The 18,555-nt window shown below is 34.9% G+C and overlaps 1 protein-coding gene across 1 annotated transcript in view; it reads left to right on the top strand.

Moving 5' to 3' along the window:
* The first annotated feature begins 253 nt into the window (after nt 1–253).
* LOC110461587 (cardioacceleratory peptide receptor-like) overlaps nt 254–18,555 on the top strand; it is a 48,056-nt gene continuing 29,754 nt past the window's right edge. The window contains exons 1-2 of the mRNA XM_021515118.1: nt 254–364; nt 6,732–6,873. Coding sequence (XP_021370793.1) covers nt 254–364; nt 6,732–6,873 — 253 coding nt within the window. The remainder of the gene's footprint in view (nt 365–6,731; nt 6,874–18,555) is intronic.

Here is an 18,555-nt window from a genome sequence, read left to right on the forward strand (position 1 = left end):
GGATTTTGTAGAAGAGAATAATTGAACTACATCCGTTGTATACATCAAATAATTGGAATTACATATTTAACCAAACAGAAAATGGACGAACTTGTTAATGCAATCAGCGCCTGTCATCTGTGAAAATTATCGTTACAATATAGGAATAATATTATTTTCTGTTATCAACGTTTACAAAGACAACAGTGTAGTTGGATTGATATTGTTTCCGCAGAAAGAAGATTTATCTCTGTTGACGTATCTGCTATTCGGAATGACCTCGATGATGAATGCATCTGACCACATCGACGACTCGGCAATGGATGTCATTAATAATCTGACAGAGGGTGGTCTGAATGGCCGGGAAACTTACACAGACCATAAGGTAGGCGATCTGATGTACATTAATATTTCAAAGAAATCTAGCAAATCTCTGTTGTCAATTGTAACTCATTAGTGCTCATGAACTTTTGTGTCAATGAGGAAATTCTAATCCGATTAACTACAGAATTGAATGTCCACGCATAACATCCTCGTATGTTAAGTCACGCTCAGAATTAAGATTTCCTTCAACAACGGTATAAAACATTTGAATTCATGTCGTTCCTCAGGACAGGTTCGCCCGTCCATGAGATTTAATATTTGCATTTAGAGAACCGATTTAACATCTTAATAGACAGTTTGTCAGCTGATGTATATATCTGCAAATACCAGTGATTCAGCAAGGAAATACCTTTTAGGATGTAAATGACGATCACGTACAGATGGAATCCGTTTCTTTGCGATGATTACGGCTGATTTTCATTTCTTTCTTTAGTTCCCGCTGTTTGCCTTTCATGTTGTGTTTTTGACTTGTTTGTTGAAATATTTTGACCCAACTTTTTTGATTTTACTTGTTGAATTCATACTAGTTAAATATTTCAAATTATCATCCACCTATTCAAATGTAACTTATTCATTCGGATAAATCACAATTACTCAGTTTTGATAATCAGCTACGCCCCATCACTTGTGTAGATACCACATTTTAAATGCAATCACAAATGTTAAGAAATCGCTGGTATCATATTCATGAAATCTCGTTTTTCATTGGTTAACTGTAACAAAATTTAATACTTACTGGTAAAAAAGTATAATTAAATATTTGTTTTCTAAGATAATTTTTTACATTAAAAGTGTTTCCTTATTGCTCAGCGATAGCATTCTGAAAGTCGTGAATAGAAAAAGGAAATGAGGCGAAACCAGAACAAAGGGCAAAAAATAGCGGGGTCAAACAAAAAGATCTGGACAAACTTGTCCCCCTGAACAATAGATGAGTCCGTCATTTTGTTGTATCCGACAAAGTGCATAAATCATAAACGGAAAAATGAAAAGCAAAATGTTTCAGTATGGTAAACACTAAATTGTCGAACGTGAAATATCGCGACGTTTGTCTTATAGATTGGCAGATGCCATGTCGTTGTCATACTTTTCCGACGTTTGTTAAATAAATGTTGTCAATAGCAAGATAACTGGTGTCATACTGTAAGTTAAGTTGAGACGCAATACTTATGTCCTACAGATTAGTATCGGTGAGATTATTGTTAACACACCGTAAGTGAAAATTATGTCGGAAGTTTGCAAAATAGGTTGTTAATGGTAAGACCGTCAGTTGTATACTGTTATTACAGGCGCAGCAGGTATGCCAGGCTATTGATAGAATAAAGGTCGTGGTAAGACCATTGTTTTCATATTGTAAATAAAGTCGCAACGTTTGTATTATAGATTGGTTGTCGTGAGACAACTGGGCTCGTATTCATGAAACCGTTTTCATCCTCATGCATGGATTTTGTGCTCAAGCCTAATTTCTTGTCCCATTTATAAATTAATAATAAAATCTGAGTTTGTCAATTATATGGAAAAACGTTGAAGAAACTTGAAGTGAGATATTGTTTTCAATATTTACAATTGACATTTTGATTGTTTGACATGATTTAAGTGAGTAACAAGATAGTTTGTTTGAGCACAAAATCCATGCTTGAGCATGAGAATGGTTTCATAAATACTGGCCCTGTTGTCATATTTGATTAACCCATAACTGTTTTATTATATGCTTCAACAGTAAAATACAACAAAACAAAACTCAAGGTTCTACTTGTACGCAAGGCTTCGTATAAATTTAGCCAGGTTTCAATTCAACATTTCAGCATCGTAGCTTTCGAAGACATCATCTAGGTTCTTTTTCTTAAGATAAGCATGGATGACATGCACTGCGTGTGCAATGGCCTATTTTATGTTAACAGCATTTTTATCCTCGAATACTTTTGGTAATTTTCTGATGTAATGCACGAGAAACGTTCGCCAACAGCCATCTTCTATTGTCGTCTGACTAATCGCGTTCCGGTCTAACTGCGCATGCGCTACGACAGGTTCCGGGGAATTACCATAGAGGCTATATTTAGAAATCGATATTCACCGTTACCAGTCTTCATGAGTTTTTGAGGACTGGGCACGTGTATATTGACCCGACATATGTGATTGCGAGAAATTTTCAGGCATATAATAAAAGTATTTGTTTTCTTCCTTTTGTAAATGCAAAAAAATGAAAAGTCTTCATTGAAATTCAATATTTGAATAGCGTGACTAAAACATTTATATTTCTATAACATACATGATTGATACGAATACGTTTCAAATATAATTGTAATAGGATCAAACAGTTCCAAACAATAACTTAAACTCTATTTAAATCGCATGGGTAGTACTGTGTAAAGAACAAGTATTGACTCTGTCCTATTTGTTTCACTTTACTCGTATCAATATTTTCCCAACATGATATCAATGTAGTATAACATATACAAAGATACGACTATGCAGTATCAATACCCTTACGTGTATCATGACCCTTACGTGTATCATAACCCTTACGTGTATCATAACCCTTACGTGTATCATAACCCTTACGTGTATCATAACCCTTACGTGTGAGAAGCTGAAGGCTGCTTTCTCTGATAGTAACAGTTTTATATGTGCTGAAATAGAGTTGCTGAATTAAAGTGTTAAGGGCCCGTATTCATGAAACCGGCCTCATGCTCAAGTGAATGCTCTTTAAGTGAATTTTTTTCTTGATTTATAACCAGATTTAGAAATAAGGCTTGTGTACAAAATTCATGCTTGATCATGAAAACGGTTTCATGCGCTGGTAATTGGTTTCGTATCCATCACTGGATTTTCTTTGTACCTTGTAAACATGTTTGTGCTTATCCCTAATTCAGTGTGTCATATATAAACCCAATGCCAAGAACAATGAGAAGTAAAATGCCTCGGAGTGAGGATGTGATTTTGGCTCGAGAAATAGGATTCAATTTGTATTAGCTCGTCTAGTCGAAGAATAAGGGGACTATAGCAGTACCCGCAGCGTCGGCGTCAGACTTGGTTAAAATGTTCGGGCAAGCTGTGTTTTGGTGTTTAACTCACATTTTAGTTAATTTTAACATTGTAATATGGTTACAGCAATTACTTGGAGGTTCCTTAGCAACAAATTGAACCATATTTGCTCATAATTGGTATTTTGGAATTGGAAGTTTTGGGCAAGTTCTACAGGTTAAAGATTTAGTGTTAGTTCTTTTGAAACTACTGTGCAGATTTCAAACAAATTTGGCAGGAAGCATTCTTAAGGGAAGTGGATTCAAGATTGTACAAATGAATTCCCTGACCCCCCAGGGGACAGGCGGGCGGGGCCAAAAGTGAGGTGGGGGGTGGGGGGTCAGACGTATTATTGAGGAGTGCACAACACTTTCAGATTTTCGATATGATATGGAGGGAAATCGGGAGTGTGCCATCGATAATGTAGATCTAGTTTCCTTATCTGTTATCTAAGATGGGACATCCTGTAATGACCCAATTACTATTAGCACTTTTTACAAAAATAATTTTGGAAGACGAGCTATGCTGTTCTCTTACAGCTCTTGTTAAAATCACCTTTTACAGTATATGCATTCATAAATTATGATTTTGATACACATGTCTGAGTTCCTTTTGGTCTGTATAAGAAGGTGCTTCATACAGTGAGAGACGTAAAACCTATCAATCAATCAATCAAATAATTATTCATAACATAACAAAACAGAGTAAGATTTCTTCGAAGTGGCAGGATACTGTTATTTGATATACCAGACCCACCACATCCAGTCCGGGGGATTTATTCATCATGTCTCCAAAATGTATACAACTCTATGTAATTGTACAATGTTCTCCGGTCGGCCAGGCCAGACATATGATGAAATAACATTACAGAGCCGTGTATGACGCTGAAGGCACGATCCGGTTATCATAGGTACTAATAATGCTAGAGACACACAATCTGTGACAAAATGTATTGTCATGGTTACGTACACGAAACAATAAAACGGCAAATTAAACATTGCCACATACGTATTTATAACAACACCTGTTCGTAACTATTTTATTTGATGACAAATGCAAGTTTTATTAGTTTTATATGGTGTGTTATTATGTACTTAACTGTCTGGTAACATTTTATGTCTTTTGGATGACGTGACGTTATATATGTGTGGGATTTCACGTCTCATGTCATTACTGTTGAGGACATTCTGCTGTTGTATATAAGTCCTGTTCTTTTGTAAACAGATATGTTTTATAGGTGCTAAAGTGTCAACATCAATCTTCCTTTTATATTAATGACAATTTTGTCTATGAACGACACATGAACTTTAACGGAAAGATAGAAACATACTTTGATAGTCGCTGTAAATGTTGTTTTTTGTTTTTTGATATATAAAATAAATTCGTTAGTTGCCAATGAAAGACGTTAAATTTCCAGAGTGGGTTGAATATCCTGATATTCCACAAGACGCGTAGCACAAGTTATCAAAACAATGCGCTAACCCCGAGTGAACTAGATATTATTCGATGGAAAAATGTGTCTTCATGAAAAATCGACCTACGTGAAAATATAGTTAATCCATTCGCTAAAAATATCCAGTGAAGGAATACTCTATTATTACGTCGTTGTAATGAATACGTCTTGGAATGATGTGTTGATAACTGATATATTTTTTCACATTTTATTTTGCTCTCTGAATAGAACAAGCAGGAAGATGGTTTAAAATATCAACAACCATGTACTAGTAGAAAAATATCACTTTAACCTTTAACTATTAAAACGTCTGTTACTAAGGTGGGTTTCTACCAAATAAGGATTTTATTTAACGAAATATCAGTCGTAGAATTTATCTCCTAGGAAAATGAGAGTGCATGTCTACTTTAAGTTGTTTTGGCACTTGTGTCGGCAGCTCTGTGTTAATATGAGATTGATTTGTTTTGTGTGTGTTTATTCCCCTAAAATAGCCTGCTATATGGATGGATTTTGTTATTTAGAGTGGTGTTTGTAATGAAATAAAAAGTGATTCTATTGATTTGTTAACAAACAAGTTTTATTAGAAACTAACTGATAGCCTGTCGTGCTATCTAAACCAAATAATTTTGTTACACTTCACTATAGTCGACATAATCCTTCGGTTCAGATTTATAGCTAAATATAAGGTACATCGATTTAACGGTAATTTCCACGGTCTTATTATATGTTTAGTGTTGTCAGGCGACGGGTCGACGTGCTGCGAAATCTTATTATGGTTTGTAACATCTCATTCATAGTAAAAATGTTGAATTAAGAATTAATTTGGTTATATTTATGGATGATGATGCTTATTGACAGTGAAATGTTTAATGTTAGTTGAATTATTTCTTGTAACATCTAGCAAAAATGTATTAATAATATAATAACGTGTGTTATGTCTTAAGACCCAAACAAACCGAGTGATTATGTTTTTGATTTTTTGTTCACCACATGAAATGGCACGACTGGTTCGCCCGTTGTCAGCAAAATATGACCGGGTGGGGTTTCCAGCTGGGTGTCTTCGGCAGTATGTTTCAGTGAGGTAGCACTATAAAGTCGGCATCAGTTCCGCGCTATCACAAGGAGACAAACACGAACATATCGCAGTCTCCCAAAACACACACGCATACACTATGGCCGTCCTTAAATGACCATAGCTGTTGATAGGATGTTAAACAATACCAAACCAAACTAAACTTAACTAGGGTGTTAGTATACCAATCTGAAGTCCAGTGTTCGAATCCCCGTCTATCCTCGTTTGGTGTTTTTTTGACTCAGAACGAGGTTATTGATTACATTTTGTTTATTTCATCTTTATTTTGTTCTCATTAAAGTCCGGTAATGTATGGCTTTCTCTTTAGAAATGATTTATCATAGACAAGTCAAACAGAATCAAACAGTTTCTTAAATCAGTTTCATTATTTTGCACTGATACAGGGATCCCTAGGGGATACATTCTGCCATGTTATATGATTTGAAGCAGTAATACTGACAACATATTGGTTCTACTGGCTCCGCTACACATCGACAATACATCCTTATTTGCTGCAATATCATCAATATTCAAAACATAGATGAACTATCCTCTTTATATTTAAACCACTGCCTGGGAATACTGTATGTAGATTATGTCAAACTTAAATATGGCGTGATTCAAAAACTTGCATATTTGATATTCTTTTTTTGAATTTGCCTTTTACGTTGTTGGACTTCACACTGATTTTAAATATAGTTGAAAGCATTCGAAAGCAATAATGAGCGCTGCTTTAAAATAATAACGGTGCTTGTTTTCTAATGATGTTTGCTTGTTAATTTAGCTAAATAATCATTTGATACTTTGATCTTTCCTTTACAGCTTCTTTGGAACATAGCTACGGGGATTATCTGTGTGGAGTTTGTATTGGCCTTCGTCTTTAACGCTATAGTCATAGGATTGATGATGCGGAATAAAAAGAGAAATCGAATGTCGTTCTTTGTGCTCCATTTAGCCATCTCAGGTAAGGATGCATTAGCTTTTGTTATTCATAGCAAATTCATTAAGTATATTCCTCTTGGGTATATAACTAGTTAAACAGTATTCAGTAAAGATATTATCTGCCGTCCTATTGAAGCATTAATCCCAAAATGTCATACATCTTCATATAAAGATTCAACACAAATACGAGACTTTTTAAAATTTGAATTGGATAGTCAGACCAGGGATACAGTAGTGGTGAGCGTCTGCTGCCTCATCAACGACATCCGTCATGTACATTTAGGTAACGTTATAGCATGCCCTCATAACTACATATTATTTAAAAATTGAAATTCTCTGGTAATTTTTCTTTCCTAAGCAGTAACATATCTGTTTCCCTTGGAGGCACGATAGTCTAGCGGTAGGACGCCGGGCTCGTGCCTGAAGGGTTGCGGGTTCGAGTCATGGCACGGCACTATGTTGTATCGTTTAGCAAGATACTTTACTCCGCTTGTTCCTGTCTACTCAGCGGTAAATGAGTACGTGGCTGGGCAGTGCTAGAATTGTTGAATGCTTGCTGTTAGCGCCGAAATGGCAGCTCCGGCTGTATATGCTCCACAGGGAGTTTGCAAAGGCCCTATAACCACGGATAATAATTAGCGAACCGCTTTGAGACGACCTACGAGCTAGGTTGTGATAAAGCGGTAAATAAGCTCGAATTATTATTATAATTCTCGTGGTATTGAATGTTAAGGTTTTTTAACAGAAGTATTTTATTGAATAGTGCACATCTTACGCAGATTACCCATGAATAATTTAAAACCTATTTTTACGATATTGTACTTTTATAATAATATTATAATTTTCAGCTATTAGAGTCCGGTTTCTAAAGGTACAATGAGTAGAACCCTTGACCACAGGTTTTTATTGGTGACATTAGATCAGAAAAATCGAGGAAATTCCCAACGTTTTACATGTTTTCGCTGTGGTAATTTTTATGTTTGATTTTTCTTTCTTTTTTCGTAAAACTACTTGAAGATATATAAATAGATTATATTTTCAATATTAGAATTTTCAAATTACCTACTATACTCACTATAGCTTTAACAATGAGCTATATGGTCTTTGGTAGTTACTTAATATGTTTACAACAGATATGACAATTCTATATAAAACAAACAAACAGACAAACAAACAAAGGAACGGGAAAAACACAAAAGAAAACAAACAAGCAAACTCGTGGAATTTATATCCCCCGCTTGCAGGACATATTGTAGGTTAACATGCTTGAGGTTAGGTTTAAACATGTGAGTATCGGGCTGTTGAGACATAACGTATAGCTTGAAACTTGAAGAATATAAAAAAGATAAAACCTATACCTCATTGATTATCCGTAAATATGTACAAATCACATCGGTTGGCAAGCTTATCATGAGTTGGATGTGTATAAGGAATTTGGTTGAAACATCTTAACAATGTTTACAGCAACAAGTACTAATTGTAATAGGGGACTATTACAGATGTCCCCCAAACTGCCCCAATAGTCGCAAAGATGCATCAGAAAAGGATCGCATTACCATAGTACACCTAGAATGTACATACTAAACTTGAGTGAAATTGATCCATTTCTAAATTGCAACCAATTATAATCCTCTGTGTAGTTGCAATGCAACGAAACGTATGCAATTGAATTTGCAGTCACCTAATATCCCTATATACCAATTTTCATCGAAATCGAACAATATCTAAATTGCGACTAATCAGAAGCCTGCGTGTGGTTATTAAGGTAACGAAACTTATGCGGTTTTATTCGCAGTCCCCTGATACTCCTATATACCAATTTTCATCAAAATCGAACAATATATAATTTTCGACCAATCAGAAGCCTCCTTGTGGTTGCTATGGCAACGAAACCAATGCGGTTGAATTCGCAGTCCCCTAATCTCCCTTTGTACTAATTTTCATCAAAATCGAACTAAGTTTGAAGAAAATCGGTTAATATGTGTATACGGAAACGAAGCGCAGCAGATAATGTCGTTTTTCATTATTCAAGGGGCCATAACTCCGCCAAATAGGGTCCGCTGAATGTGGTGATCAATCTTGGCCGAGTCCTTAAGGCATTAACCCTGTGACCAAGTTTGAAGAAAATCGGTTAATATGTGTTGTAGTCATTGCACGGAAACGAAGCGTTACAGACAGACAGACGGACGGACAGACAGACCAACCCAAGTGAATATCCCCCGTTTCGGTGAAAGCGGGGGATAAAAAAAAAGAATACCAACAAACACAATTCAAGGGAGACCAGTCAAGATGTACGAGCAGCAATGGGATTTCCCAGAACATTGCCTTTCATAGGACATGGATCCGTAATCCGTTTAAAGTTATCACTTATATATCTCATACATCACCACCCACAGACACAAAAGTAAGGAACAAGGTTTTCAAAAATGTTATTGTTGACGGTACAGTTGTATGTTAGAAATCACTACGATTTGTTGGCAGCAATACTTCTGAGACAATCATTTGAAGATATAACTCAATTGCATTGTGTAGATTAAATGATGATGTAATAGCTTTGCTCTAATCATGAACTTTGATTTACGAGGAAGTGATATAGGGACCGGAGAACCAAATGATTTTCCATATACGATAGTGTTAACGTTTACCACTGTCCTGGTAAAATGGGGTCATCCACACTGGTTTACCTGCTCTCATTTTGAAGAATATCATCTCACATAACTGTAAATAAAATATTTTAAAATTCTGCCTATTTGAACTTTTTAGGTTACCTGAGCTTTAGCTCAAGTGACCTATTGCTATCCGTCTTCGTCCGTCGTCGTCCGTCGTCTGTCGTGCGTCGTCCGTTAACATTTTACATTTTCAACTTAAGCTGAAATACTGGCAAAAGGATTAAATTAATATTTCATGGGAAGGTTACTGACATCTCCCTGACCAAGTGTTGTTATTTTTCGGGTCATTGTAGGAATGATCGACTCATNTCCAAAAGGGAAAAACCCACAATTTATTTTTTATTTGGTTCCGTGGTCCGTATAATCAACATGTCCGGTAATGAACGATATCACACTAACTAACATTTGAACTTGACATATTTCCAGAAAACTAATTCGTTCTATTGGGCGTCCATTTGTGTTAAACATATTTGATGTCATTCAATACATTTCTATTTTATTTTTTATGGAGAAAAACAATTGTTACATATTTTTTAAAGATACTCTCCCGTGAACTAAGGACATTCTCGTAGTGAATGGGACATTTTGAAATGGCATATTAAAATTTTAACGAAGATTCTGTTTAATGGCAAAACATTTTACTCTTAAAATAGCATATCTGAAATAAAGGTATTGTTAAATAGCAAAAGACCCTTTTTACTCCTGGAAGCTATTTCTTTGTTTCAAGTTGTAGTATCTAAATATATGTTTCCACTACGTTCTGAAATTAAAACGTTTTGTATATGTATTTCATGACTGCAAACTCATTGTTTTCGTTTTGTTTTTAATTAATCAGCGATTGCTATTTTGAACGATATTTCTTCGAAACTTATTGACACGACGATCGTAACTATACCGCGCGCTTGAACTTCGAATTAAATACATATCTGACTGTTCTTTGAGTTCGAATTAAATACATATCTGACTGTTCTTTGAGTTCGAATTAAATACATATCTGACTGTTCTTTGAGTTCGAATTACAGTGTTTTGCCACTTCGATATTGTCTCGTTGCTTTATTTGTAAAGACACAGACACCATAATATACGATGCAATTATTTGTTTCCAAAATGAAACCATATGTTCCTCTAGACCACAAAGTAAAGACAGCACTGAAGGACCCAATTGTAAAGGACATGAAACTGTTTGAGTTCTATCCGTGAAATGGTAAATGTTTTGCTATGTGTTCTTGTGTATAACAATATATATCAAAGATACATTATCCATTTTCTTTCGCAGTCGCTAATTCGATTCTGTATGTTTTATGTTTTCTGCCGTCACTATCTATTTAAACGTCAGTTCATGTGTGGAATACAAGTACAAGAGGCTGATGCTGAGACGCATGTGAAGGAGAATGAACAACGGGCTGTCAGCTCTGTTTCCATACACCATCGACCACTAACGTGGTAACGCTTCAACTGTGTTTGACACATTAAGTGATTTAAAGGATAGGCAATCTATTCAAGACAGCACAAACACCAGTTCCAGTGTCGCATTTTCGCATAACATAAAATGTCCTAACTCCTACATACTAATACTTTATTAATAATTTTGGCTTATTTTGTTAAATCAGAAAAAAATATATAATACCTCATTTATGTAACAGTTTGTCTGATAAGAAATAAAGCAGCATGCCATCCTCATGCACTCGACTTTCCCTGATCATATTATCCTTATTCAGAGCCTCTCGGGATATATTAGTAAAAGCCAACACACCTGAGTTCCGAGAGACTGCAGTAACGACAGCATAGTGCGTCAACTTGGTCATCCTGGATGATTTAGAAACGAAATATTTTGTTTGGTATCTAATACAAAACGGCAACTAACTATGCGCGGACGAAAGCGGTTATTTCTGACAATTCTTTAGTTAATTAAAAGATTTTTTTTTCTTATTTTTAGCTCCAGTATATGATTGCAATAATGCATTTTTTGTTTACTTTCAATCAGTAAAAGGTTGTGTGCAATATCTGAAAATATAAATGGTATCGGGCGAGGGATCATTCTCATAGTTCATTCGTTCATAAGCGCTTTAGAGTAACTTTACAAATTATATAGGGCGCTATATAAATGTGGTATATTATCATTATTATTATTATAAGCAAACCTTTCAAGGACGTTGTAGCCCCGGGCTTTGCCAATCATACAGAGAAACGAATCTGATTAAGACGTCTGGAAATGCAAAGATTACGTTTATAGTTATCAAACATACTATTTGACAATATCCTTGACCTTGTTTATGATTTCTTTAACAATGCATTACAGATTTGTTGATTAATGGTTTTAAGTGGCATTTTATTGCCACCGTTGTGCATTTGTTACTGAAATCAATGTCTTTAACAGCTGCAAACATAAGAGCACTCTTCAGTAATCGCATTGTTGAATTTAACAAATTATGGATTTTAAAATTACCAACTTTAAAACAGTATTAGTTATCTCTGGGTTAGGAGGGGTATACGGGCTCATAGACCCCGTCTGGTTTTTATAGACCCTTTTATAGGCTCGGGGTTTATAAAAAAAAAGAAGTACGATTCAGTAGACCACTCCTTACCCAGAAATATCGAATTTGTCACCCTGATTTTTTTTCATTTTTTTTCTGCAAAGTTATAAGTCACTTTTAAATTTTGAGTTGTACTTGCGTTTGAGTTGACAAAACTATTACGAGGTGATATGATACAGGTCTATAAAATAATACGAGGTGATATGATACAGGTTTATTAAATAATACGAGGATATATGATACAGGTCTATAAAATATTACGAGGTGATATGATACAGGTCTATAAAATAATACGAGGTGATATGATACATGTCTATAAAATAATACGAGGTGATATGATACATGTCTATAAAATAATACGAGGTGATATGATACAGGTCTATAAAATAATACGAGGTGATATGATACAGGTCTATAAAATAATACGAGGTGATATGATACAGGTCTATAAAATAATACGAGGTGATATGATACAGGTCTATAAAATAATACGAGGTGATATGATACAGGTCTATAAAATAATACGAGGTGATATGATACAGGTCTATAAAATAATACGAGGTGATATGATACAGGTCTATAAAATAATACGAGGTGATATGATACAGGTCTATAAAATAATACGAGGTGATATGATACAGGTCTATAAAATAATACGAGGTGATATGATACAGGTCTATAAAATAATACGAGGTGATATGATACAGGTCTATAAAATAATACGAGGTGATATGATACAGGTCTATAAAATAATACGAGGTGATATGATACAGGTCTATAAAATAATACGAGGTGATATGATACAGGTCTATAAAATAATACGAGGTGATATGATACAGGTCTATAAAATAATACGAGGTGATATGATACAGGTCTATAAAATAATACGAGGTGATATGATACAGGTCTATAAAATAATACGAGGTGATATGATACAGGTCTATAAAATAATACGAGGTGATATGATACAGGTCTATAAAATAATACGAGGTGATATGATACAGGTCTATAAAATAATACGAGGTGATATGATACAGGTCTATAAAATAATACGAGGTGATATGATACAGGTCTATAAAATAATACGAGGTGATATGATACAGGTCTATAAAATAATACGAGGTGATATGATACAGGTCTATAAAATAATACGAGGTGATATGATACAGGTCTATAAAATAATACGAGGTGATATGATACAGGTCTATAAAATAATACGAGGTGATATGATACAGGTCTATAAAATAATACGAGGTGATATGATACAGGTCTATAAAATAATACGAGGTGATATGATACAGGTCTATAAAATAATACGAGGTGATATGATACAGGTCTATAAAATATTACGAGGTGATATGATACAGGTCTATAAAATATCACGAGGTGATATGATACAGGTCTATAAAATAATTCATGACTCCTATGACACTTCGGTAACAGATGGCGTTAAAAAATTTAACGAGAACAATCGAACAAGAAGGCATAGTCTTCGACTTGAAAAAAGGAATGTCTAAATAGAACTGAGAAAGTGCTCCTTTAAAGAAAGAGTGGTCAACCATTGTAGTTCCCTGCCAAATCACGTCGTCACATCATCAACAATAAAACTTTGAAGCCCGACTGGATAAGCATTGGCGACAACCATAATGTTTTTATTAGCAAGAACCATAATGAACTTATTCACTGTCTGTGCGTCAGCCTAGAGGATGACCATACATATAATCTGGATATATAGGGGTTTGTCTGCGTCCAGTATTATTATATTATATTATATATTATTTAGTGGTGAAAAATGGGCTCCTTTCCAAAGTGTCGGTTTTACAAACATACGGTTCATTGACCTTTGGCACCACTGAAGAGTTCTGAATGGACAACAATCCATATGACACAGTCAAATGTTAATTTCATTGACTTTTTGCATTGGCACGCTCAAGACGAAGTTGGTGCTTCCGAACTTGATATGTCTAGAAGTTTACTTGTCTGTGAACTATCCTTGTGTGATGAGCTAAGTCCGTAGATAGAACATAACCGAAATGATCGTCTTCTTATCTATTGGTATCCTATCCATAGAACGTTGTCCGGGGAGATACAGTATAGTGCCAAAGCAGTTAAGAATGGGTTCCAAAAGATTAGTAGACAATCATGTCTGAAGATTTTCCGAGACAAAATAAGTTTAATGGGACTCAAGATAGTACTTTTTGCGAAACTTGTCTGACGGCGGTCAGTTAATGTATAGAACATATTTCTCTTTCTTCGAAATTGGCATTGCAATCAGACGATAAACCGTTTAACTCTGTGCATTTTATCAAGCCTTAATCGCTATTTATTATTTCTTGCATGAACCTTCTAAGGTAGAGTAAAAATTGATATCAGTTTGGTATTACTATTTGTTGTGCCTCTGCATACTAGTCTAGACTTTCCTTTCCAATTTGGTTCCGTCCATGACAGACGGCAATACGGAACTGAATGTAGAATCAGGAGCGCTCCCTACAATCACGAATTTTGTCTGTCTAATACAGACTGACGTCCGCGCACTAAGCACGTCGTATATTATTATTGCACTTTCTCTCCTTTGTTCAAGCCATTGAAGTTCGGAAATAATCATTAACTGATTGCACAATTTAACTCTTTTTGTTTCCAAAGTGGCAATACTTTGTTGGCATATTCGAAAAAATATTAATATAAAAAAAGTGTTCATATACAGATTTAAAGAACATGAAATATAACTCTATAGAAGAATGCAAATGCTTCAGTATTATTTGTGCTGTGTAAAGATGATACAATTTTTCTTCGCAGATACAACATATTATTTTATTGGTGCCTCCAGACGTCCTGATTTCTTTCAGTCGGCTTTGGATTATGTTCCCAGTGTTAAAACTGTGGTATTTTTGATGATAATAAAAAAACATCTGTTTCAGAACAGACGCGGCTTTTTTGTCCTACATGTAATACTGACTTTATAAAAGATCCAAGAAGTTATATAGTGCATGTTTATATATTTGTGAATTATCAAATGTAAAGTTTAACATTTTCAGTTAGTAAGTAAAAAAATAAGAAGAAAATATGCAAGATAATTTTTGTAATCAGAGATGAAATTGCAAGGAATAGATTTTAATGCAAATTACAAATAATTCTTATGATCATGACTAATATATTGATTTTAAAATCAGGAAACGGGTATTGTTTGTTCGTCTGTTATTTAAATACAGTTCGTGATAAGTAAATTATACCATTGAATTTGGGATGGTAATGAAAGAAAACACCAGGTGATCCGGAAGGGTAAGCGTCGTCTGACTAATTGGCCACGACCACCATATGCATCTATATGAAATACAAGTAGTGCCATGTACTCATACTGGTAACGGAAATCGATTAGTGATGAAAAAGGTTTACTTATGTCCGTAATAAAGAATCGACCTTCATATCACGCCGAATATCGAGAATCGACCTTCATATCACACCGAATATCGAGAATCGACCTTCATATCACACCGAATATCCATATCGCTGCTATAGTTGACCTGCCTTGCAGAGGAGCAAATAGTGATATCTCTATTCAGTCAAACAATTCTGACTTAGGTTTCAGTCACCTGATTTCTGAAGGATGTATCTCTGGTTTCTTGGTGAATACAAATGCTTTATTCTGTACAGTTCAAAACTCGATTTCGCATGACTAAGCAGCTCTCTAACAAATGGAAAAAAAGAAATGCAAGAAGACATATTCAATGAAATATAATACCATGACAATGAAATGAACAGTATCCAGCTATGTTGTCCTAACATGCATTAGCAGATTGGCGATGTCCAGAGGTCCTTGTTTGTTTCAAAATACCATCGTTAGCAAGGCCAGTTTTATTAGTCGTCAGTGCCTTTGTAGCATTCATTTGAAAATGAAAATGTCTGACAATTTCAAAGAAATCATGCTGTTTTATTGATAGTTTTGTGCTAAAATGATCAATACTATCTCGACAAAAATGAGTTTTGGATTTGGGATTTCTATTATTTGTTTTTGTTTTTCTTTCAATTATGAAGAAGTCGTATTTATCCCATCATACAGGATATATCACATATGTTAGCTAAAGGAGGTAGACAATAATTGAAAGGTCAATAGACACTTTTGGAACTACCGACTAGCGCTATTTGACATTATATGTAATTGATGTATATGCCCCGAGCAGCAGACATTGAAAATACCCATTAAGTGTAAAACAGTGTAAAAGTGAATGCGAAACTAATGTGTTTACACCATGGATGACTTTGTCTGTTTGTAGTCAGTCTGCTCTAAATAAGGTAGTTTACTTTCTGTTTAATGTTTTATACGCTAACGCCTTTTTGATTTGATTAAATAACGTAATGTGATCTGAACCACTTTATCTACGTATGACATCACGAGCGTTGCCAAGGTAGACACGCTGCGTAAAATTCTTATGTGATATAAATGTCGATAATTTGCCTATGCTCACGAGAGTATATAATGTTTTTGTTGTCATCACCCGAGTTCTCCATGCGAGGACGCGACATTACTTGGATGCGACTTATATTTGCATTGCAGGTGTCATCGATGTAGCCACAGTCGTGAACCCTCCGGAACACATGATTCCACTGCCCCAGTTTATCGATTTTGCGTTCGTGTTGTCGTTTTGTTAATACTTCGGTATTCTCATATTGTTCTTTTAATGGTTAAATAAGTGGACTGAAAGAATTCCGAAAAGCTGTTGAATTAAGTAGAAGAAATCAAAAGTTTCATTGAAATCTGAAGTAATGATATAGATTTATTTGTACATTGTACTACACAAGAACAAAATAATGAACATCAATGTCCAAATTAATGCCAAAACATTCCGCGAAATAACGCAGAAGGACAAATTGCATTTTATCCCCTTTAAAACATTACAAAAAAGCTTTATACTGCAAAAGATACTTTATATTTGAACTAACAGAATTTCACGATATTATACATCTGACAAAATATAAATACTGCCTGACTGAATAAATATGATAAAAGTATTGTACTTTAGCAGCTTGGTAATGAACATTTGGTTAGCTGACAGAAGTTGATATCTATCTTGATCAGTTTTAAACAGTCATATACTATAAATGGTATTTATCTCTTTCATGACCACGAAGAGAAAACAGATACTTTCGTCACATGACATACGTATATTGCATGCAGTGGAATGAAGAGAATCCCACCGATTGTCATGGTGTTTTTCTAACAATTGCGTCATTATTTCTCAAATATAGAAGTGCAACGCTTGTGTGACCATTTGTTTATGGCGTCATAATGAAAATAAAATTCGATGTTGTGACGTCATAATTACTTCTTAACTGGGACGTTGTACCTAAAAGATTTCGCAGTACGTCAACACGGGCAAGCAAATGCCTATTGGATTCAAAAGGTTCTGTGTAGATGAGCTATTTATTTTAAACATCATTGTTTTCAACGCAATAATACCTCATAAATCGCAATTCAATATCTTTCATCAATCAAAAAGCTTACGTTTGCATCAAAATATTAATAGAACAAAAATCGTTTTATTCAGTATTGTATTTTATTTTCAAAAATAGTACTTAAAAATACCTGTATAGTAGATAGGCTAGAGATATTTATGTCAGTGTAATATTTATTTAATGACGTCATATTCACCTGATCCCCTGTCTTCACAATGTATTCTGAATGGCAATCATTCGTCATACCATTCTTACCCAATTATGAGTAGATGATCTACACAGAAAACTAGCCATGCTCTTCTACCAGGAACATTGCCGGAAAGATTGTATCCGTGCCCTAAGGTAGAGGAAGTGATTACTACCGACAAGAGAGTCCAATGTATCGCTGACATGAGGATCTATTAAGTTGTGTTATTTGCTACAACGATACAGTATTGGCATTTCAAATCAATCATTCTGTCGAAGATGCATAATGTCACCATTTGATACAATAGAAAGAATAATAACTTGTGCGTTTGACCAAGAACATGCTCTGAGATACTTACTACCCCTTGGCTACATGGTAGTCTAGTAGGATCAGCGTGCAGTATCCCGCTAGTCAACCATTCCTGTATATCGGTAACCATGTCCCGGTAGCATATATGCCTGCTAATAGTTCGGTTTTTGCACGTTATTATTATTTTTTAATTGTCATTTGCTTCTGGCGCTGATATATGAACATCCCCGAAGGCAGTCGGCGGTTAACAGAAACGGAAGAAGTTGTTAAATTGATTGATTGTTGCTGTGTTATTGCAAAAAAGATGAATAACACACAAACACTGCAAAAAATGGAATATATAACGAGGGTGAACAATTGTCAAAAACATAATCAACGAACTATCTGTCCAACAATTCTGAATCCTGGGTTATATTTTCAACCAATAATATACAAACTGATGTTGATTATATTTATTCTACCTCGTGAAAATGTAATGAACGGTTTTGTCTTGTCTCCCTCACTATCCATACGTCTGTGATACGTAAGATGGCCTAGACGTTTTAACTTGCTAA

Source organism: Mizuhopecten yessoensis, unplaced genomic scaffold (assembly GCF_002113885.1).
Source record: "Mizuhopecten yessoensis strain PY_sf001 unplaced genomic scaffold, ASM211388v2 scaffold10639, whole genome shotgun sequence".
NCBI classification, from domain to species: Eukaryota; Metazoa; Mollusca; class Bivalvia; order Pectinida; family Pectinidae; genus Mizuhopecten; species Mizuhopecten yessoensis.